Source organism: Ranitomeya variabilis, chromosome 7 (genome assembly GCF_051348905.1).
Source record: "Ranitomeya variabilis isolate aRanVar5 chromosome 7, aRanVar5.hap1, whole genome shotgun sequence".
Taxonomy (NCBI): domain Eukaryota; kingdom Metazoa; phylum Chordata; class Amphibia; order Anura; family Dendrobatidae; genus Ranitomeya; species Ranitomeya variabilis.
The window spans coordinates 55,430,118-55,454,098 of NC_135238.1; the positions used below are offsets into that span (position 1 = coordinate 55,430,118).

At 43.4% G+C, this 23,981-nt stretch overlaps 1 protein-coding gene across 3 annotated transcripts in view; it reads left to right on the top strand.

Annotated features, from left to right (window-relative positions):
* Nucleotides 1-23,981, top strand: part of RRN3 (RNA polymerase I transcription factor RRN3) — a 44,684-nt gene that overhangs the window by 14,703 nt on the left and 6,000 nt on the right. For all 3 annotated transcript variants that reach the window (XM_077275112.1, XM_077275113.1, XM_077275114.1), the window contains exons 5-10: nt 14,570-14,699; nt 15,452-15,511; nt 17,102-17,165; nt 20,151-20,220; nt 21,217-21,315; nt 23,369-23,461. In XM_077275112.1, the coding sequence (XP_077131227.1) occupies nt 14,570-14,699; nt 15,452-15,511; nt 17,102-17,165; nt 20,151-20,220; nt 21,217-21,315; nt 23,369-23,461 (516 nt within the window). The remainder of the gene's footprint in view (nt 1-14,569; nt 14,700-15,451; nt 15,512-17,101; nt 17,166-20,150; nt 20,221-21,216; nt 21,316-23,368; nt 23,462-23,981) is intronic.

Here is a 23,981-nt window from a genome sequence, read left to right on the forward strand (position 1 = left end):
TGCAAAATGGAGTGATAGCCTTCCTTATTCAGAATCCCTTTTACCTTGTACAAATCTCCCACTTTACCAGCACCAAAGCCACCCCAGACCATCACATTACCTCCACCATGCTTGACAGATGGCGTCAGACTCTCTTCCAGCATCTTTTCAGTTCTGCTTCTCACAAAGGTTCTTCTGTGTGATCCAAACACCTCAAACTTGAACACTTTTTTCCAATCTTCCTCTGTCCAATGTCTGTGTTCTTTTGCCCATATTCATTTTTCCTTTTATTAGTCAGTGTGATGAGGGAACAGCCGCCATCTTGGACGGGCATACTAACAGAGATTGGCGTGACTCCATTTTGTCTCCTGGTCAAAGGTCTGCAGAGAGGAGTGCTCCTGGCCCCCACCTTTCTCTCTGATGAATAAAGTTCCTTTCAGTATGTTAATGGGCTGAGCACAATTTGGCAGGCAGATAGCATTTCAAAGCTCAGTGAGGAAGCCACACCAGCAGGGGGCTTGGAAGTGCTTGGGGGCTTAATTAAAGCACGCATGTCAAGTGGCCACTGGATACACATCTATTATGGCCGCCCAGTCGAACCGTCTCCAACATGGAATCGTTAATTATGGACGCATCGTCCGAGGTACCGGCTCATAAAAAATATTCCCCTCACCCTAAAGAAATGGCGCATCTAACAGTGCGACTCCCGTGTCCGTGGGAGGTCTGAAACCCGAGATATAGAGATCAGCCTCCCACAGGGACCGAATGGGTCCAGGTTTGATCCCAGTGCAACCGGCAGAACAAACCACAGGTGCTGGTACTGCCCATGTGCTGATCCGATCATCCTGAGAGAAGTTATCCCATTTATTAGATACTAGCTGTACTACCCGGCTTCGCCCGGGTTAATGACTGCTGTTAGCAAAATAGAATGTGTTAACAAAAATTTATTCTGCACACAAAAACCACAAAACAAATAGATAGAAATGTAATTAGTAAAAGGCAAAAACTAAGCAAATAGAAGCATTTCACAACATATATTAGCTTTGTTATACTGAGAATGTCTTTGTTGCCTATATTAACCAATCAGAGCTCAGGTTAATTAACTGTAGCAAAATAGAAGCTGAGCTGTGATTGGTTGCTATTGGCAGCCTGATAAATCCCCAGCCAACAGGAAGCCCTCCCCCCTGGCAGTATATATTAGCTCACACATACACATAATAGACAGGTCATGTGACTGACAGCTGCCGTATTTCCTATATGGTACATTTGTTGCTCTTGTAGTTTGCTTATTAATCAGATTTTTATTTTTGAAGGACAATACCAGACTTGTGTGTGTTTTAGGGCGAGTTTTATGTGTCAAGTTGTGTGTGTTGAGTTGCGTGTGGCGACATGCATGTAGCGACTTTTGTGAGATGAGTTTTGTGTGGCGACATGCGTGTAGCAACATTTTGTGTGTTGAGTTGCATGTGACAGGTTAGTGTAGCAAGTTGTGTGCAGCAAGATTTGTGCATGGCGAGTTTTGCGCGTGGCGAGTTTTATGTGTGGTGCATTTTGAGTATGTGCAAGTTTTGTGTGAGGCAACTTTTGCATGTGGTGCAACTTTTGTACATGTGGCAATTTTTCTGTGTGTGCAAGTTTTGCATGAGGTGAGTTTTCCATGAGGTGAGTTTTGCACGTGTGGCGAGTTTTGCGTGAGCCTAGTTTTGCATATGGCGAGTTTTGCATGTAGCGAGTTTTGAGTGGTGACTTTTGTGTTTCGACTTTTATGTGGCGAGGTTGGTGTGTGTGTGTGGTGAAATGTGTGCTGAGGGTGGTATATGTGTTCAAGCACGTGGTAGTGTGTGGCGCATTTTGTGTTTGTGTTCATATCCCCGTGTGTGGTGAGTATCCCATGTCGGGGCCCCACCTTAGCAACTGTACGGTATATACTCTTTGTCGCCATCGCTCTCATTCTTTAAGTCCTCATTGTTCACATCTGGCAGCTGTCAATTTTCCTCCAACACTTTTCCCTTCACTTTTTCCCCATTATGTAGATAGGAGCAAAATTGTTTGGTGAATTGGAACGCGCGGGGTTAAAATTTCACCTCACAACATAGCCTATGACGCTCTCGGGGTCCAGACGTGTGACTGTGCAAAATTTTGTGGCTGTAGCTGCGACGGTACAGATGCCAATCCCGGACATACACACATACATACATACACACATTCAGCTTTATATATTAGATATACCTGTATGTAATCTCCTGTATATAGTATATACCTGTGTGTCATCTCACCTATATATAGTATATATCTGTGTGTCATCTCCTGTATATAGTATATACCTGTATGTCATCTCCTCCTATACATAGCATATACCTGTGTCATCTCCTCCTGTATATACTATATACCTGTAGGTAATCTGCTCCTGTATATAGTATATACCTGTGTGTCATCTCCTCCTGTATATAGTATATACCTGTATGTCATCTCCTCCTGTATGTAGTATGTACCTGTATGTCATCTCCTCCTCTATATAGTATATACCTGTGTGTCATCTCTCCTGTATATAGTATATATCTGTGTGTCATCTCCTCCTGTATATAGTATATACCTGTGTGTCATCTCCCCTGTAAATAGTATATACCTGTGTGTCATCTCCTGTATATAGTATATAGCTGTATGCCATCTCCTCCTGTATTAGCCCTCGTTCACACGTTATTTGGTCAGTATTTTTACCTCAGTATTTGTAAGCTAAAATGGCAGCCTGATAAATCCCCAGCCAACAGTAAGCCCACCCCCTGGCAGTATATATTAGCTCACACATACACATAATAGACTGGTCATGTGACTGACAGCTGCCGGATTCCTATATGGTACATTTGTTGCTCTTGTAGTTTGTCTGCTTATTAATCAGATTTTTATTTTTGAAGGATACCAGACTTGTGTGTGTTTTAGGGCGAGTTTCGTGTGTCAAGTTGTGTGTGTTGAGTTGCGTGTGGCGACATGCATGTAGGGACTTTTGTGAGATGAGTTTTGTGTGGCGACATGCGTGTAGCAACTTTTTGTGTGTCGAGTTGCATGTGACAGGTTAGTGTAGCAAGTTGTGTGCAGCAAGTTTTGCGCATGGCGAGTTTTGCGCGTGGCGAGTTTTATGTGTGGTGCCTTTTGAGTATGTGCAAGTTTTGTGTGAGGCAACTTTTGCATGTGTTGCAACTTTTGTGCATGTGGCAATTTTTCTGCGTGTGGCAATTTTTCTGCGTGTGCAAGTTTTGCGTGTGGCGAGTTTTGCACGTGTGGCGAGTTTTGCATGTGGAGAGTTTTGCGCGTGGCGAGTTTTGAGCGGCGACTTTTGTGTTTCTACTGTTATGTGGCGAGGTTGGTGTATGTGTGGTGAAATGTGCACTGAGGGTGGTATATGTGTTCGAGCACGTGGTAGTGTGTGGCGCATTTTGTGTGTGTGTTCATATCCCCGTGGTGGTGTGATTATCCCATGTTGGGGCCCCACCTTAGCAACTGTACAGTATATACTCTTTGGTGCCATCGCTGTCATTCTTTAAGTCCCCCTTGTTCACATCTGGCAGCTGTTAATTTGCCTCCAACACTTTTCCTTTCATTTTTTCCCCATTATGTAGATAGGGGCAAAATTGTTTGGTGACTTGGAAAGCGCGGGGTTAAAATTTCACCTCACAATATAGCTTTGACGCTCTCAGGGTCCAGACGTGTGACTGTGCAAAATTTTGTGCCTGTAGCTGCGACGCCTCCAACACTTTTCCTTTCACTTTTTCCCCATTATGTAGATAGGGGCAAAATTGTTTGGTGAATTGGAAAGCGCGGGGTTAAAATTTCACCTCACAACATAGCCTATGACGCTCTCGGGGTCCAGACGTGTGACTGTGCAAAATTTTGTGGCTGTAGCTGCTACGGTTCAGATGCCAATCCCGGACATACATACATACATACATACATACACACACACACACATTCAGCTTTATATATTAGATTGGAATAAATCTTGCAGGGAGGCAGAGGGGTGGAGATTGCTAAGCCCACCCAGCTACAGGCGGAGGGGCACAGCAAGGTTTAAGAGCTGTGGACACTTGGAGAGGGACGAACAGAAGAAGATGACTAACTAAGGAACAGGGCGTATGCCAGCCAGAGGGGAGGCAAGCACACGCTTTCTGGGGGCTGCCCGGCAACCAAGTTGTGGACCTGCGGAACACTGAGCCCCCCCCGGCTTCCACAAGCGACCTTCAACCTGGTAAATTGACCTCCAGCTGTATACCTTTAAGCCTTGTATTATGATTGTTATATTCTACTCTGACTGTAACTCTTGATATATCGTGATTGTATATTTCTTGTATTACCTAGTGCGCCCTTAAGGCAATTAAATCATAAATTAATTTTGGGCTGATCCTTTTACTCTGATTGCGAATCTTAGAATACCCAGCGTGGGTAACAGGGCAGTCTCCCCGGCGGCCATTTGCTCTAGGTACAGTTCCCTGATTGACCTGAGAGGCAAAGGGGGCGCAGGAGAGCTGGGCCTGTGTAGTGACGTCACGGATTGGTGACGTGGGAGGAACGGTAATTCTTCACAGTCAGTCTCAGATATGGCTTTATCTTTGCCACTCCGCCCTGAAGGCCAGCATCCCGGAGTCACCTCTTCACTGTACACTATGTTCCAAATTATTATGCAAATGATATTTTTCTCGGATTTTCCTAAATGGTTCGTCCAAATGACAGTCAGTCTAATAAAAGTCATCACCCTTTAGAGTATACATCGAATTTTATTGAAGAAACCTCCCAATGATAACAGTATAATCTCCAAAATGAATAAAACCTCAAAATGCACTGTTCCAAATTATTAGGCACAGTAGAATTTCTAGACATTTGATATGTTTTAACCCCTTCACCCCCGGAGCTTTTTCCGTTTTTTCGTTTTCGTTTTTCGCTCCCCTCCTTCCCAGAGCCATAACTTTTTTATTTTTCCGTCAATATGGCCATGTGAGGGCTTATTTTTTGTGGGACTAGATGTACTTTTGAACGATACCATTGGTTTTACCATGCCATGTAACAGAAAACGGGAAAAAAATTCCAAGTGTGATGAAATTGCAAAAAAAGTGCAATCTCACACTTGTTTTTTGTTTGGCTTTTTTTGCTAGGTTCACCAAATGCTAAAACTAACCTGCCATTATGATTCTCCAGGTCATTACGAGTTCATAGACACCTAACATGTCTAGGTTATTTTTTATCTAAGTTGTGAAAAAAAATTCCAAAGTTTGCTAAAAAAAAAAGTTGCGCGATTTTCCGATACCCGTAGCGTCTCCAATTTTCATGATCTGGGGTCGGGTGAGGGCTTATTTTTTGCGTGCCGAGCTGGCGTTTTTAATGATACCATTTTGGTGTAGATACATTCTTTTGATCGCCCGTTATTGCATTTTAATGCAATGTTGCGGCGACCAAAAAAACGTAATTTTGGCGTTTTGATTTTTTTTTCTCGCTACGCCATTTAGCGGTCAGGTTAATCCTTTGTTTTTATTGATAGATCGGGCGATTCTGAACGCGGCGATACCAAACATTTTTTATTTTTTTTATATTTTTAAACACTTTTTTTCTTAAATTTGGCATGCTTCAATAGCCTCCTATGGAGGCTAGAAGCATGCACAACTCGATCGGCTCTGCTACATAGAGGTGAAATATAGATCACCTCTATGTAGCAGAAAGGCAGGTGTACTTTGAGCGCCGACCACAGGGTGGCGCTCAAAGCAATCGGCCATCAACAACCATAGAGGTCTCAAGGAGACCTCTGGTTGTTATGGCGATGCACCGCTGACCCCCGATCATGTGACGGGGGTCAGCGGTGCGAGCACCTCCGGCCGCGCGGCCGGGAGCGCTAGTTAAATGCCGCTGTCAGCGCTTGACGGCGGCATTTAACTAGTTAATGGGCGCGGGCGGATCGCGATTCCGCTCGTGCTCATTGCGCGCACATGTCAGCTGTAAAAAACAGCTGACATGTCGCGGCTTTAAGGTGGGCTCACCGCCGGAGCCCACCTTAAAGCAGGGGATCTGCCAGCTGACGTACTATTCCGTCAGCTGGCAGAAAGGGGTTAAAGAACTGAAAAAAAAAGCTATTTAACTCCAAAACATCCTAACAGGCCAAGTTACATGTTAACATAGGAACCCTTCTTTGATATCACCTTCACGATTATTTGCATCCATTGAACTTGTGAGTTTTTGGAGAGTTTCTGCTTGTATTTCTTTGCATGAAGTCAGAATAGCCTCCCAGAGCTGCTGTTTTGATGTGAACTGCCTCCCACCCACATAGATCTTTTGCTTGATGATACTCCAAAGGTTCTCTATAGGGTTGAGGTCAGGGGAAGATGGTGGCCACACCATAAGTTTATCTCCTTTTATGCCCATAGCAGCCAATGACTCAGAGGTATTCTTTGCAGCATGAGATGGTGCATTGTCATGCATGAAGATGATTTTGCTCCTCAAGGCACGTTTCTGCTTTTTATACCATAGAAGAAAGTTGTTAGTCAGAAATTCTATATACTTTGCAGAAATAATTTTCACATCTTTAGGAGCTTTAAAGGGCCCTACCAGCTGTTTCCCCATGATTCCGTCCCAAAACATGACTCCTCCACATCCTTGCTGACGTTGCAGCCTTGTTGGGACATGGTGGCCATCCACCAATTATCCACTACTTCATCCATCTGGACCATCCAGGGTTGCTCGACACTCATCAGTAAACAAGACTCTTTAAAAATTAGTCTTCATGTATGTCTGGGCCCACTACAACAGTTTCTGCTTGTGAACACTGTTTAGGGGTGGCAGAATAGTAGGTTTATGAACCAAAGCAAGCCTTTGAAGGATCCTACACCTTGAGGTTCGAGGGACTCCAAAAGCATCAGCGGCTTCAAATATCTGTTTGCTGGTTTGTAATGGCTTTATAGCAGCTGCTCTCTTTATCCGATGAACTTGCCTGGCAGAAATCTTCCTCATTATGCCTTTATCAGCACGAACACGACTGTGCTCAGATTCAGCCACAAATCTCTTAACAGTAAGATGATCACGCTTAAATTTTGAAGAAATATCTAATGTTTTCATCCCTTGACCAAGGCATTGCACTATTTGATGCTTTTCGGCAGCAGAGAGATCCGTTTTCTTTCCCATGTTACTTGAAAACTGTGGCCTGCTTAATAATGTGGAACATCATTTTTAAGTAGTTTTCCTTCAATTAGAATCACCTGGAAAACTAATTATCACATGTGTTTAAGATTGATTTCAGTGATCCATTGAGCCCTGAGACACAATGCCATCCATGAGTTTATTTGAAAAACAAAACAATTAAATCGTTTTGACACTTAAATCCAATTGGCATAGTAACTTCGAACACAGTGTAGATGTTGACACTGGCGTTTTGCGTGTACTATTTAATAAAGCTGCCAGTTGGGGTCCTGTGAGGTGCCGATTTCTCAAACTACAGACTAATGTACTTGTCTTGTTGCTCAGTTGTGCAGCAGGGCCTCCTACTTCTCTTTCTACTCAGGTTAGAGCCCGTTTATGATCTCCTCTGAAGGGAGTAGTACACACCGTTGTAGGAAATCTTTAGTTTCTTGGCAGTTTCTCCCATGGAATAGTCTTCTTTTCTAAGAACAAGAATAGACTGTCGAGTTTCACATGAAAGTTCTTTTTTTCTGGCCATTTTGAGAGTTTAATGGAACCAACAAATGTAATGCTCCAGATTCTCAACTAGCTCAAAGGAAGGTCAGGTTTATAGGTTCTCTAATTGGCCAAACTTTTCAGCTGTGCTAACATACTTGCCCAAGGGTTTTCAAAGGGTATTCTAGCCATCCATTATCCTTCTTACACAAAGTACCATAAGAACACTGGAGTGATGGTTGTTGGAAATGGGCCTCTATATACCTATGAAGATATTGCATTACAAACCAGACGTTTGCAGCTACAATACTCATTTAGCACATTAACAATGTATAGAGTGTATTTCTGAATCATTTAATGCTAGCTTCATTGGAAAATACTGTGCTTTTCTTTCAAAAATAAGGAAATTTCTAACTGACCCTAAACTTTGGAACGGTAGTGTACATATGAGTAGAGTTGAGCTAATATGTTCCGAATCGGTCACCAAATCTGAATTTTCCATATTCGTGCTATGTTGGCCCCCTATTCTTGCTGAATTTGTTTGATGTTCGGCGAATATTGCAAATACAATATTCGCCGCCGATCATAATTAGAACCGAATTTTGAAAAATTTGCTCAACTCTACAAATGAGACTTCTGCAGTCGGGTACATGCTGGTATTTAAAGGGATTAACTGAATTATCATCATCGCCGAACCTAGGAGCTCAGCGATGATATCTTCTTGGGTGTGCTCCCGCACTCGTCCTTGGTACACAGTGGATAGCGCATGCGCAGATTGAGAGCATTGCTTGCCGACAGATGCTATTGCGAAAGCGCCGCCGCTGACGCCATTTTGATGGAGACTTTTTTTTTTTTTGGGGGGGGGGGGGGGAGACCACAATATTAACTGTACAGGCGTCATATTTAAATTAGGAGGTAGGACACTGAAGGTCCGCTGGCCTGTCATGTAAGCCCAGAATGATGAGGCCAGGGCACAGTGTGTTAGCATGAGTTTGTATGGAGCCTGCCACTGACACATAATGTTGCTGACGCTCTGAAGTATGTAAGAGGTAGACAGCGGTGGCCGTTACTGTTTGGAGCACCTAGAGACCCTGTTACTCAATTACTGTAGTACTGAACTGTTACTTGCACGGTCATCTTCTGCCTCCCGCACAGGAACTACAGATTAGAATGAGCACTCCTTGATACCGTATCAGCTAATAATCATTGTCTTGTTTCTTCTTAAGAAATCTTTTAGCACAAAATGGCTGCTCAAACCAATCAAGGCACTTTGTAGGAGGCCAGAGCCTTTACAAGCATCACTGATGGCTTTGCAGGCTCATTTACGCTTTCAGAAACGTCGCATGAGTATTACTACACGAGACTTCTGCACACTGAAACGGCCGAACACAGAGGAACTATGTTCCTCAGCTGCCTAGCACAGCATGTCTGACACCTCCACTCTTCACCTGGCTTCTGCTCTCTTGTGTGCTTCATCTACATTACTGATGGGTGGGAAAAGCTAAAGCACACAGCAGAGGCTTTCTTCAACTCATGGTACTGCAGAACCCATGTAGAATATGCTATCCATACAGTATCTCTTGAATCTAGAGTCCCCCTAGGTGAGCGATTCTCTGACCACTCCATTTGTACATGTATCGGCTATAATAAAAAAAAAAAATGGAAGGATTTTTGGTATTCAACATAAAATCTCTTTCTTGGAGCCTTCATTGGTAATCATGGTTGTATGCTGCAGTCGCTAGGAGGCTGACATTAGGCAAGAAAATTAACTCCTCAGCAGCATACACCCACTTACTGGCACAAAGCTCCCCAGTTACTGAGAAAATAGAAGAAGCAACAACAAATAACTATACAGTCCCTACATAGGCACAAAAACACAAGGGTGGCTTCTGTTCCCCTCAATGAAGGCTCCAAGAAAGATTTTATGATTAACAAAAATCCTTTTGGGGACACAGGTAACCATAGGACGTCCTAAAGCAGTCCCAAGGGAGGGAACAGACTATCGTGTCCAAATCTTGGTTGGACTATGGGAAACCACCACTTGCAAAACCTTCCTACCTAGGCATCAGCCGAGGTGTAGGTACAGTTAAGTCCATATATATTTGGACAGAGACAACATTTTTCTAATTTTGGTTGTAGACATTACCACAATGAATTTTAAAGAAAACAATTTAGATGCAGTTGAAGTTCAGACTTTCAGCTTTCATTTGAGGGTATCCACATTAAAATTGGATGAAGGGTTTAGGAGTTTCAGCTCCTTAACATGTGCCACCCTGTTTTTAAAGGGACCAAAAGTAATTGGACAGATTAAATAATTTTAAATAAAATGTTCATTTTTAGTACTTGGTTGAAAACCCTTTGTTGGCAATGTCTGCCTGAAGTCTTGAACTCATGGACATCACCAGACGCTGTGTTTCCTCCTTTTTGATTCTCTGCCAGGCCTTCACTGCGGTGGTTTTCAGTTGCTGTTTGTTTGTGGGCCTTTCTGTCTGAAGGTTGGACTTTAACAAGTGAAATGCTGCTCAATTGGGTTGAGATCAGGTGACTGACTTGGCCATTCCAGAATATTCCACTTCTTTGCTTTAATAAACTCCTGGGTTGCTTTGGCTTTATGTTTTGGGTCATTGTCCATCTGTAGTATGAAACGACGACCAATCAGTTTGGCTGCATTTGGCTGGATCTGAGCACACAGTATGGTTCTGAATACCTCAGAATTCATTCGGCTGCTTCTGTCCTGTGTGACATCATCAATAAACACTAGTGACCCAGTGCCACTGGCAGCCATGCATGCCCAAGCCATCACACTGCCTCCTCCGTGTTTACAGATGATGTGGTATGCTTTGGATCATGAGCTGTACCAAGCCTTCGCCATACTTTTCTCTTTCCATCATTCTGGTAGAAGTTGATCTTGGTTTCATCTGTCCAAAGAATGTTCTTCCAGAACTGTGCTGGCTTTTTTAGATGTTTTTTTTTAGCAAAGTCCAGTCTAGCCTTTTTATTCTTGATGCTTATGAGTGGCTTGCACCGTGCAGTGAACCCTCTGTATTTACTTTCATGCCGTCTTCTCTTTATGGTAGATTTGGATATTGATACGTCGACCTCCTGGAGAGTGTTGGTCACTTGGTTGGCTGTTGTGAAGGGGTTTCTCTTCACCGTGGAGATTATTCTGCGATCATCGATCACTGTTGTCTTCTGTGGGCGCCCAGGTCTTTTTGCATTGATGAGTTCACCAGTGCTTTCTTTCTTTCTCAGGATGTACCAAACTGTAGATTTTGCCACTCCTAATATTGTAGCAATTTCTCGGATGGTTTTTTCTGTTTTCGCAGCTTAAGGATGGCTTGTTTCACCTGCATGGAGAGCTCCTTTGACCGCATGTTTACTTCACAGGAAAACCTTCCAAATCCAAGCACCACACCTCAAATCAACTCCAGGCCTTTTATCTGCTTAATTGAGAAAGACATAAGGAAGGGATTGCCCACACCTGTCCATGAAATAGCCTTGGAGTCAATTGTCCAATTACTTTTGGTCCCTTTAAAAACAGGGTGGCACATGTTAAGGAGCTGAAACTCCTAAACCCTTCATCAATTTTAATGTGGATACCCTCAAATGAAAGCTGAAAGTCTGAACTTCAACTGCATCTGAATTGTTTTGTTTAAAATTCATTGTGGTAATGTCTATATCCAAAATTAGAAAAATGTTGTCTCTGTCCAAATATATATGGACTTAACTGTATGTACCCTGTAGTATCTTGAGAAAGTATGAAAAGATGATCAGGTAGTGACCTTGCAAATGTGGATTGCAGAGGCCTGGTGGCGAACAGCCCAGAAGGCCCCCATCGCACAGGTGGTACAAGCTCTCATTTCCAGTCAGGGTGGTCTATCTTTACATTTTTAAGCCACCAATATATGGATCCAGCGGGCGATAGAAGATTTGGAGGCAGGGAGTTGCTTACGACAACCCATCCGAATACAAGAAGGATGCTGTCCTTGAGAGGTAGAAACGTAAGGCTCAGACTAGGCCCAGCTTATGTAGAGACCTTTCCAGGGGATCGACAGTGGGTGAGCAGAAGGAAGGACAATATCCTTGTTGATGTGGAACAGGGAGAATACCTTAGGAAGGGATGAAGGAACAGGGTGACCTGAAGACTTTTGAAACAGTCTCGGAAGGGCATGCCATTGATCAGGAGGTTGTCCAAGTAGGGAATGACTAAAATCCCCTTGGAATGAAGAATGGCCTTGACAGCCTCTTTAACCTTTCTGAACAGTCTGGGAGCAGAAGCCAGGCCCAGGGGAGAGCTGTGAACTGATGGTGTTTTCCCTGGACCGCAATGCGGAGAATCCTCTGCTGTACCAAGCAAATGTGGAGATAGGCACCCTGAATGTCCACCAAGCAGAGAAACTCCTCGAGTTCCCTAAAGGCAATTACAGGGAGGAAGGATTCAATTTGGAAATGACGAGGCACACCCACCGGTTTGGTAGCTTGAGATCCAGGATCGAGCATCATGAGCAGTCTTTCTTTGGGACCACGAAGAGGTTGGAATAGAAACCCAAGAAGCGTTCCTGAGACGGATTGGATACGATGAACCCTGTCCGGAGGAGAGAATCGATGGCTTGGAAGAAACTGGGGACTTGAGCTGTGAGCATTGGAGGGTGGGACATGGAAAAAAAAAAACTGCGGTACCTGTGGTAACTATCTCCCTGACCCAGGCTTTGTCTACTACGGAGAGCTACGCTTTTTGCATTTTTGATTGAGATGGAGTGATCCTGGGGTAGGTCTGTTCCTTAATATTGAGGGTCTGATCGACAGCAGATGTGAGACTGTTGACCAGATCCTGGAGTTTGGTCTGTGTCGGGAACAGATTCTGACTGGGAATCAAGTCGGACCTTGGGGCCACCTCAGAGGAGGAGGAGTGGGACACTGAGTGCATCCTGGAGTATGTGGAGGGAGAAGGGTAACCAGACAAGGAAGTAGTGTGTGCCAGCTTCTTTGATTTTGTCCTTGATCTGCCAAGGAAATGGTGACCTAGTGGGTGCTTACAATTTGTCCTGAGGAGCGATGAGAAGCACTAGCAGTGGCTGACAGGTTAGGTAAACATTTAAGGACCTGCACCAGGGACTTGGATACCTTGGTGAGGTCAGCTACTGATTGAAAAATAGCATCAGCCCACTCCGGGGGAGGTGGTGTGCTTTAGTCTCCGGAGATAAGGCGGTTCCTTTTGAGATCTGCATGGTTCAAGGGCTGCAATCTGGGCAGAAGGTCGAGGACTGACCTGTGGGCCACTTCTTTTTACAGAGGGCAGAGGCTTAAGGTACCTTCACACTAAACGATATCGCTAGCGATCTGTGACGTTGCAGCGTCCTGGCTAGCGATATCGTTGTGTTTGACACGCAGCAGCGATCAGGATCCCGCTGTGAGATCGCTGGTCGTTGCTGAAAGTCCAGAACTTTATTTCGTCGCTGGATCTCCCGTAGACATCGCTGGATCGGTGTGTGTGACACCGATCCAGCGATGTCTTCACTGGTAACCAGGGTATACATCGGGTTGCTAAGCACAGGGCCGCGCTTAGTAACCCGATGTTTACCCTGGTTACCATTGTAAAAGTAAAAAAAAACAAACAGATACTCACATTCCGGTGCCCGGCGTCCGCTTCCCTGCACTCCTCCTGCATCCTGTGTAAGTGCCGGCCGTAAAGCAGAGCGGTGACGTCACCGCTCTGCGCTGTGGGAGATGCCGGAGATGTTCGGCGCTGACACAGGATGCAGGAGGAGTGCAGGGAAGCGGACGCCGGGCACCGGAATGTGAGTATGTGGTTTGTTTTTTTTAACTTTTACAATGGTAACCAGGGTAAACATCGGGTTACTAAGCGTGGCCCTGCGCTTAGTAACCCGATGTTTACCCTGGTTACCAGGGGACCTCGGCATCGTTGGTCGCTGGAGAGCCGTCTGTGTGACAGCTCTCCAGCGACCACACAACGACTAAACAGCGACGCTGCAGCGATCGGCATCGTTGTCTGTATCGCTGCAGCGTCGCTTAGTGTGAAGGTACCTTTAGTGTATAATAGTGTGAGAGGGGTAGGAGCGAGGCTTCCTAGGTCTGGGCATATGTAGAGGCCTGGGGCTGAGGGGGGCTGCTGAGGAGGGCTAAGTGTACGAGAGAAAGACAAAAACAAATATAGCCTGGCCAGAGCCTTCCCAGCCCTGAATGTAGAGCACCACATGTGGAAAGAGGCAGATCCTGCAGAGAAAAACAATGGCTTTCGAGCTGCAGCACGTGATGTAATGCCGTCTGAGCTGGAAAAGGAAGCGATGGGTCCAGATGAGGTGTGATGGACACTAGTGATGAGCGAGTGTACTCGTTGCTCGGGTGACCTCCGAGTATTTGTTATTGCTCGGAGATATAGTTTTCATCGCCTCAGTTGCATGATTTACAGCTTCCCGATAAGCTGAATACATGTGGGAATTCCCTATCTGGAAGCCGTAAATCATGCAACTGAGGCGATGAAAACTATATCTCCGAGCAATAACAAATACTCGGAGGTCACCCGAGCAACGAGTACACTCGCTCATCACTAATGAAAACCCATGCTGAGAAAGAAATAAGTGCTCCAATGGGAGGGAAAAGTGCATGTGAGAGTCAAGATGGCGTGTTGCAAAGGGCCCTCTGAAAAGAGGAGAGAAGCTGGGGATCTCCTCGATCTATAAAGATGACTCTTCCATCTAACGCTTTGTGCTGGTCGGTGGGTGTACCCCGCTGAGGAGGAGCGAACACTTTTTTTGCCTAGTGTTCGCCTCCTAGCGACAGCATCATACACCCATAATTACATCTGTCGTCCAATGAAGCAATTGAGAAATATAGATGTATAACTGGAAACCTTATTGGAAATCCACATTGTAGCTGTAGAAATGATTCTAACTTACCGTAGTTCTTGTTTGTTTGTTTTTTGTAGAAACTACCATGGTTGACCAGAAACAGAGAAGTGGTGGAAGAATACCTGGCCTTTCTGGGCAACCTTGTGTCAGCGCAGACTGTCTACTTACGGCCGTGCATGAACATGGTCGTCTCCCACTTTGTACCAGGTAATATTTATCTGCATTAAAAGGGCTACCTGTCTGCTGTCCCTTTCATGGAAATACATTTGAACTTGACGGGGCTATCTCACAGGATATTTCTCACCTATCCACAAAGTATAGGCTTAAAGGTCTGTTTGCTCATCCAGTATCCTCTGTGTTCAAGGAGTATTCTCGACTTATTCCCTATCGATATATAGATGTGGGATATCTTCCCGATCAGTAGTGACCGCTGGGCCTCCCTTCACTACCTCCACTAGCACCATTAAGAATAAATGTGCATGATCAACCTCCATGTAACCTACAGATAGGGGATAGCTTTTAAACTTGAGAATACCCCTTTCATTGAATGGCATTGCACATTCGTGACCACTAGTCATGAGCGAACGTGTTCGGATAAGGTGTTATCTGAGCATGCTCAGGTGCTAACTAACTGGCGTGCTCGAAAACTATATTCAAGTCCCCACAGCTGCATGTCTTGTGGCTGTTCGACAGCCGCAACACATGCAGAGATAGTCTGTTAGGCAATCCCTACATGTTTTCTTGCTGTCGAACAGGCGCGAGGGACATGCAGCTGCGAGGACTCGTACATATTATTCGAGCACGCCAAAGACCCTCAGTTAGGACCCGAGCATGCTCAGATAACACCTTATCCCGAAACGTTTGCTCATCACTAGTGACCACGACTTTATCCACTTTAGCAGGTCTTCGACAGAAGTATTGGCCCCCAAATAAATCAGATTTTTATTTATTCCTTTCAGCTCATGTAACTATAAGCGAAGGCAATGTACACATTACAGACTCAGAAGATGAAAATGAAGGTGAGCACCATTTTTATACCGTGATGTGATGTGATACTCTGGAGTTAGGATGCATTTCCACTGATGCTCAGCATTTGATGACCAGCGACCAACAACATGCTTGTCTGTCATTGAGTACCCTGATTACATCCGCAGTCCACGCTTCATCTGCAGCAATAGATTGCTCTGTATTCAGATGCTGCCACTTTTCTCAGAAGCACAGGTCCTGTTTACACAGGAAGATGTGCTGCCGAGAACGATGATGATGAAGGCAAACTGAAAGATAATTTTAACAGATGAAAGAGCGTTTTGCTACTTTGTCAGGTGGTCGGCAGCCTGTTTTAGACAGGTATACCTGACACACAGGTATATACTGTATACAGGAGGAGATGACATACAGGTACATACTATATACAGGAGATGACGCCGGTATATACTATATACAGGAGGAGATGACATACAGGTATATACTATATACAGGGGAGATGACACAGGTATATACTATATACAGGAGCAGATGACACAGGTATATACTATATACAGGAGGAGATGACACAGGTATATACTATATACAGGAGGAGATGACATACAGGTACATACTATATATAGGAGGAGATGACATACAGGTATATATATACAGGAGGAGATGACACACAGGTATATACTATATACAGGAGGAGATGACATACAGGTGTATACTATATATAGGAGGAGATGACATACAGGTACATACTATATATAGGAGGAGATGACATACAGGTATATACTATATACAGGAGCAGATGACACAGGTATATACTATATACAGAAGGAGATGACACAGGTATATACTATATACAGGAGTAGATGACATACAGGTATATACAGGAGATGACATACAGGTGTATACTATATATAGGAGGAGATGACATACAGGTATATACTATATACAGGAGGAGATAACATACAGGTATATACTATATACAGGAGATGACATACAGGTGTATACTATATATAGGAGGAGATGACAGACAGCAGGTATATACTATTTACAGGGGAGATGACATACAGGTATATACTATATACAGGAGATGACATACAGGTGTATACTATATATAAGGGAGATGACAAACATGTATATACTGAGGGGAAAATGAGGTGTGAGGTGAAAATGAGAGGTGTGAGGTGAAAATGAAAAGGTGCGAGTGCAAAATGAGAGGATTGAGGGAAAATAGTGGAGTGATCGGAAAATGACAGATGTGAGGTCGAAATGACAAGTGTTAGGGGGGAATGAGAGAAGTGAAGGGGGAATGAGAGGAGTGAGGGGGGAATGAGAAGAGTGAGGGAGAAAATGAGAGATGTGAGGGGGAAAATGAAAGCTGTGAGGGGGAAAATGAGAGGCGTGATGGGAAAATAAGAGAAATGAGGTGCTATAACTAACCACAGATATTTACTATGCCCAGGCAACGCCGGGCTCTTCAGCTAGTGTGCTATATAGCTCCAAGTTTTTTTTTTACATAAATGTACCAAATTTGCAGTCCTAGCCAGAAGTAGACATATAACATACAGAAACTGGAATTGGTCCACTAGTTACAACTCTGAGATATTTTTTTTTATTTTTTTTTTCTCCAGATATTGTTCCTAAATTCAACACCTGTCACCGGACATTGCAGTTGATCGCGCAATACGTTCCTTCGTGAGTATTCTCGAGTGTAAACCACACCCATTGTGAAAAGGCCCCAATATAGAATAAAGTCAGATCAATCTGCCAATTTCAGGGGGTTCAGCTCATGTCAATGGGGGCTCCTAACAGATTATATCAGTGTGTGTATATATATATATATATATATATATATATATATATATATATATATATATATATATATATATATATATATATATACACACACACACACTCACTGGCCACTTTATTAGGTACACCTGTCCAACTTCTTGTTAACACTTAATTTCTAATCAGCCAATCACATGGCGGCAACTCAGTGCATTTAGGCATGTAGACATGGTCAAGACAATCTCCTGCAGTTCAAACCGAGCATCAGTATGGGGAAGAAAGGTGATTTGAGTGCCTTTGAACGTGGCATGGTTGTTGGTGCCAGAAGGGCTGGTCTGAGTATTTCAGAAACTGCTGATCTACTGGGATTTTCACGCACAACCATCTCTAGGGTTTACAGAGAATGGTCCGAAAAAGAAAAAAAATCCAGTGAGCGGCAGTTCTGTGGGCGGAAATGCCTTGTTGATGCCAGAGGTCAGAGGAGAATGGGCAGACTGGTTCGAGCTGATAGAAAGGCAACAGTGACTCAAATCGCCACCCGTTACAACCAAGGTAGGCCTAAGAGCATCTCTGAACGCACAGTGCGTCGAACTTTGAGGCAGATGGGCTACAGCAGCAGAAGACCACACCGGGTACCACTCCTTTCAGCTAAGAACAGGAAACTGAGGCTACAATTTGTACAAGCTCATCGAAATTGGACAGTAGAAGATTGGAAAAACGTTGCTTGGTCTGATGAGTCTCGATTTCTGCTGCGACATTCGGATGGTAGGGTCAGAATTTGGTGTAAACAACATGAAAGCATGGATCCATCCTGCCTTGTATGGAGCATCTTTGGGATGTGCAGCCGACAAATCTGCGGCAACTGTGTGATGCCATCATGTCAATATGGACCAAAATCTCTGAGGAATGCTTCCAGCACCTTGTTGAATCTATGCCACGAAGAATTGAGGCAGTTCTGAAGGCAAAAGGGGTCCAACCCGTTACTAGCATGGTGTACCTAATAAAGTGGCCGGTGAGTGTATATAAACAGTACAGACCAAAGTTTGGACACGCCTTCTCATTCAAAGATTTTTCTGTATTTTCATGACTGAAAATTGTAAATTCACACTGAAGGCATCAAAACTATGAATTAACACATGTGGAATTATATACTTAACAAAAAAGTGTGAAACAACTGAGATTATGTCTTATATTCTAGGTTCTTCAAAGTAGCCACCTTTTGCTTTGATGACTGCTTTGCACACTCTTGGCATTCTCTTGATGAGCTTCAAGAGGTAGTCACCGGAAATGGTTTTCCAACAATCTTGAAGGAGTTCCCAGAGATACTTAGCACTTGTTGGCCCTTTTGCCTTCACTCTGCTCACCCCAAACCATCTCGATTGGGTTCAGGTCTGGTGACTGTGGAGGCCAGGTCATCTGGCGTAGCACCCCATCACTCTCCTTCTTGGTCAAGTAGCCCTTACACAGCCTGGAGGTGTGTTTGGGGTCATTGTCCTGTTGAAAAATAAATGATGGTCCAACTAAACGCAAACCGGATGGAATAGCATGCCGCTGCAAGATGCTGTGGTAGCCATGCTGGTTCGGTATGCCTTCAATTTTCAATAAATCCCCAACAGTGTCACCAGCAAAGCACCCCCACACCATCACACCTCCTCCATGCTTCACGGTGGGAACCAGGCATGTAGAGTCCATCAGTTCACCTTTTCTGCGTCGCACAAAGACACGGTGGTTGGAACCAAAGATCTCAAATTTGGACTCATCAGACCAAAGCACAGATTTCCACTGGTTTAATGTCCATTCCTTGTGTTCTTTAGTCCAAACAAGTCTATTCTGCTTGTTTCCTGTCCTTAGCAGTGGTTTCCCAGCAGCTATTTTACCATGAAGGCCTGCTGCACAAAGTCTCCTCTTAACAGTTGTAGAGATGTGTCTGCTGCTAGAACTCTGTGTGGCATTGACCTGGTCTCTAATCTGAGCTGCTGTTAACCTGCGATTTCTGAAGCTGGTGACTCGGATAAACTTATCCTCAGAAGCAGAGGTGACTCTTGGTCTTCCTTTCCTGGGGCGGTCCTCATGTGAGCCAGTTTCTTTGTAGCGCTTGATGGTTTTTGCAACTGCACTTGGAGACACTTTCAAAGTTTTCCCAATTTTTCGGACTGACTGACCTTCAATTCTTAAAGTAATGATGGCCACTCGTTTTTCTTTACTTAGCTGCTTTTTTCTTGCCATAATACAAATTCTAACAGTCTGGTTAGTAGGACTATCAGCTGTGTATCCACCAGACTTCTTCCCAACTCCACTGATGGTCCCAACACCATTTATAAGGCAAGAAATCCCACTTATTAAACCTGACAGGACACATCTGTGAAGTGAAAACCATTCCCGGTGACTACCTCTTGAAGCTCATCAAGAGAATGCCAAGAGTGTGCAAAGCAGTGATCAAAGCAAAAAGTGGCTACATTGAAGAACCTAGAATATAAGACATAACTTTTTTGTTAAGTATATAATTCCACATGTGTTAATTCAAAGTTTTGATGCCTTCAGTGTGAATGTTCAATTTTCATAGTCATGAAAATACAGAAAAATCTTTAAATGAGAAGGTGTGTCCAAACTTTTGGTCTGTACTGTTTATATAGATAGATAGATATACTGTGTATGTATGTATGTGTGTGTGTGTGTGTGTATATATATATATATATATATATATATATATATATATATATATATATATATATATATATATATATATTTATATATATATATATATATATATACATACATACATACATACATACATACATACATACATACATACATACATACATACCTATCCTTATTAATACAGAGAGGGATACACAGAATCTTACTTTGTTTGCGTGTTTTCCCCTGCAGAGCTCCGCGTTTCCTAATGCCAATTCTTGTAGAAAAATTCCCTTATATCAAGAAATCGTCCAGAGTCATGGTGAGTTTTCCACACTAAATTCTTAGTGATCTCATTCTTATCTCATTCTTGAATAACAGATCTCATGGTGGAGACCACACCTAGAAGTAAGGTCTAGCATCTCCCCCCAGCCTCCTAATTGCATTGCTTACATTTAGTATAACTTTACATATAGTCATGTTGTACGGTTTTATTCTGAGTTGAAAGTTAGAGGGTGCGAAGAGAAAGTTTTGACTTATTAACAAGACATAGTAATTAGTGATGAGCGAATGTGCTGGGATAAGATGTTATCTGAGCATGCTCGGGTGCTAACCAGTGTCTTTGGCGTGCTTGAATAATATGTTCGAGTCCCCGCGGCTGCATATCTCGCGGCTGTTCGACAGCCACAACACATGCAGGGATTGGCTAACAAAGAGACAATTCTTGCATGTGTTGTGGCTGTCGAACAGCCGTGATACATACAGTCGTAGGAATTTTTGTGAGAATAAATCTTCTCAACTCAGTGAGCACAGAGGATTCTTTCCTCAAGTTTCAGTCCTCTGTGCTCAGTCAGCCAAGGAGAACATTTGTTTCTTCTGTAACCAGAAGTTTCTGCTCCCTTATGTATGTGTGCTTACAATACAGCCACTCTGTCAGTTGAGACACAGGTGTCAGGAGCAGTGTATCTTCAGACTGAGGCCCATCCTGACACATAACTAGGACCAGCTGCCGTTTGAATTACATGATGGGGGCTACTTTATTACATTCTTGGAGAACATCCTTAACATTCAACAGAAGTTTTTTTTTTTTTTTGTGCAACAAGATGGTGGTCTGTTTAATGTACTATAGGTAATACATTAGGGAATTACTAGTTCTGCATTTTTTTATAATGGTGCTGGTTCACCAGTGGTTGGATCAGGTGCTGCACCTTTATTTCTTGTTCAGCCCCATTACAAGCCATTGCCATATTCCCCGAGCAATTTTGTCTCTATAGTGTTAATGTGGAGCCATGACGGTTATTTCTTCTTCTTTGAGTAGGAGTGTTACATCCACAACCTTCTGCGGATCACTGTCTACTTCCCAATGCTCAGACTGGAAATCTTGCAACTCATTATTGAAAAGCTGCTTAAAATTGATGTAAGTATTTACAGCTTCGATTTCTAAATTGCCAAATTCTTCAGTGCCAAAGATTGCAAAAATAAAATTGCAAATAAATTTAGCTCTTTGGTTGTTGTCATTAACCCCTTCACGACATGCCCCATACTAGTACGGCGCATGTCATGTCTCCCCCTTTGATGTGGGCTCCGGCGGTGAGCCCGCATCAAAGTCGCGACATGTCAGCTGTTTTGTACAGCTGACATGTGCGCGCAATAGCGGCAGGTGGAATCACGATCCACCTGCCGCTATTAACCATTTAAATGCCGCTGTCAAACGCTGACAGCGGCATTTAACTACCGCTTCCAGCCGCGCGGCCGGAAATGAGCGCATCGCCGACCCCGTCATGTGATCGGGGGTCGGCGATGTGTCAGGACAGTAACCATAGAGGTCCTTGAAACCTCTATGGTTACTGATGCAGGCCTGCTGTGAGCGCCACCCTGTGGTCGGCGCTCATAGCACACCTGCAATTCAGCTACATAGCAGCGATCTGATGATCGCTGCTATGTAGCTGAGCCGATCCAGTGGTGCCAGCTTCTAGCCTCCCATGGAGGCTATTGAAGCATGGCAAAAGTAAAAAAAAAAATGTTTTTAAAAATATGAAAAAATTAAAAAAAATATAAAAGTTTAAATCACCCCCCTTTCGCCCCATCCAAAATAAAACAATAAAAAAATCAAACCTACACATATTTGGTATCGCCGATTTCAGAATCGCCCGATCTAGCAATAAAAAAAAAGCATTAACCTGATCGCTAAACAGCGTAGCGAGAAAAAAATTTGAACCGCCTGAATTACGTTTTTTTGGTTGCCGCGACATTGAATTAAAATGCAGTAACAGGCGATCAAAAGAACGTATCTGCACAAATGTGGTATCCCTAAAAACGCCAGCTGGGCACGCAAAAAATAAGCCCTCACCCGACCCCAGGTCACGAAAAATGGAAACGCTACGAGTATCGGAAAATGGCGTTTTTTTTTTTGTTTTTTATTTTAGCAAAGTTTGGAATTTTTTTTCACCACTTAGATAAAAGAGAACCTAGTCATGTTAGGTGTCTATGTACTCGTACTGACCTGGAGAATCATAATGGCAGGTCAGTTTTAGCATTTAGTGAAGCTAGCAAAAAAGCCAAGCAAAAAACAAGTGTGGGATTGCACTTTTTTTGCAATTTCACTGCACTTGGAATTTTTTTCCCGTTTTCTAGTAAAAGACATGGTAAAACCAATGGTGTCGTTCAAAAGTACAACTCGTCCCGCAAAAAACAAGCCCTCACACGGCCATATTGACGGAAAAATAAAAAAGTTATGTCTCTGGGAAGGAGGGGAGCGAAAAACGAAAACACAAAAACGAAAAAGGCCCGCGGCGGGAAGGGGTTAAAAAGAATCTCCCCTTTTGGCGGATATTTGGTGATTTTAAAGGGGTGTTCCAGGGGATAACAAATATTTTCGAAAGGGCTCAAACACATTAAAAATAAAGGAAGTGATACTCACCTGCACCAATCACCTGCAGGTCCCATATCCCAGTTCTCCTTGGTCCTATCTCAATCAGCCAGAATTGGCTGGAAATGCCCACTGAGCCAATCATTACCTATCATCGGTGATTGGCTGAGCGGCATATTTAGGCCTTTTCTGGTGTTTTGAGATTGGACCATTAGGTAGAAATCAGCGGGAAGTGGATACGATTTTGGAACAAGATCTACAGGGGTCTGAGAGGGTGAATGTTGGTGCACTAATAGACGTCCCATTAAACCGAGAATATGGTTGTTCAGACTTTCAGTGTCCACATTTGGTGGATCTATGGACGGTTTTATAGTACGGTACTAATTAATGGGCTTTGCCATTCCCGCATAGGGGATTTTCCAAATCTGCAGAGGTCTTTTATTTCACAGGATTGCTATGGATTTAACAAAGGTTTTTAATCTGTGCTGTGCAATGGGTGAAATCCACAGAAGGGAACTTGAGAATTTAGCAAAACTGATATTTTATTCTTTTTATTCTGTAATTTTACATCTCTATTATTATTATATTTTTTTTGTTTCAGGTGAGTGCATCTCGCCATGACATAGAAGACGCAGAAGAAAGTGCATGGACTGCTAATAAGCAGATGAATACAGAAGAAGCACTATTTAACATGGTAATATTACTCTGCAAGTCGAGTCTAGACCTAAAACTGATTATAGATATTAAAGGGGATGTCTGCCATTGGGGCCATTTTCTTTTCTTACTTAAATGAATGCATTTTTGGCTAAAAAATAAATAAATAAAAATGAAATGATTAGGTTTCATAAAAAATGTGCACAGTTTGCTGCTATATAGCCTCTTTATGTTGCATTGTCTACTGGTGGCTGCAGTATGGGTGAACTGGGAATCCATCAGTGAACTCTTTCTGCGGATCCAATAGGGACGGTTTCTAACTCTTTTATGGGTCTTGTATATATATTTTTTTAGCTCCTCTCAGCTGATTTAGGACCACACCAAAGTGTAATATTCAGGGAAACAAAGAGCCTGTAAAAGCCAAACAGTGCAAAATGTGTAATGAATCTGATTTTTAGCCTCCAGTGCATGCATTTAAGTAAAATATATGAAAATTGGCACCAAAAGTGGACAACCCCATTAATTTTGTCAGCATCTGATGACAGTCTAATATCTTGGGC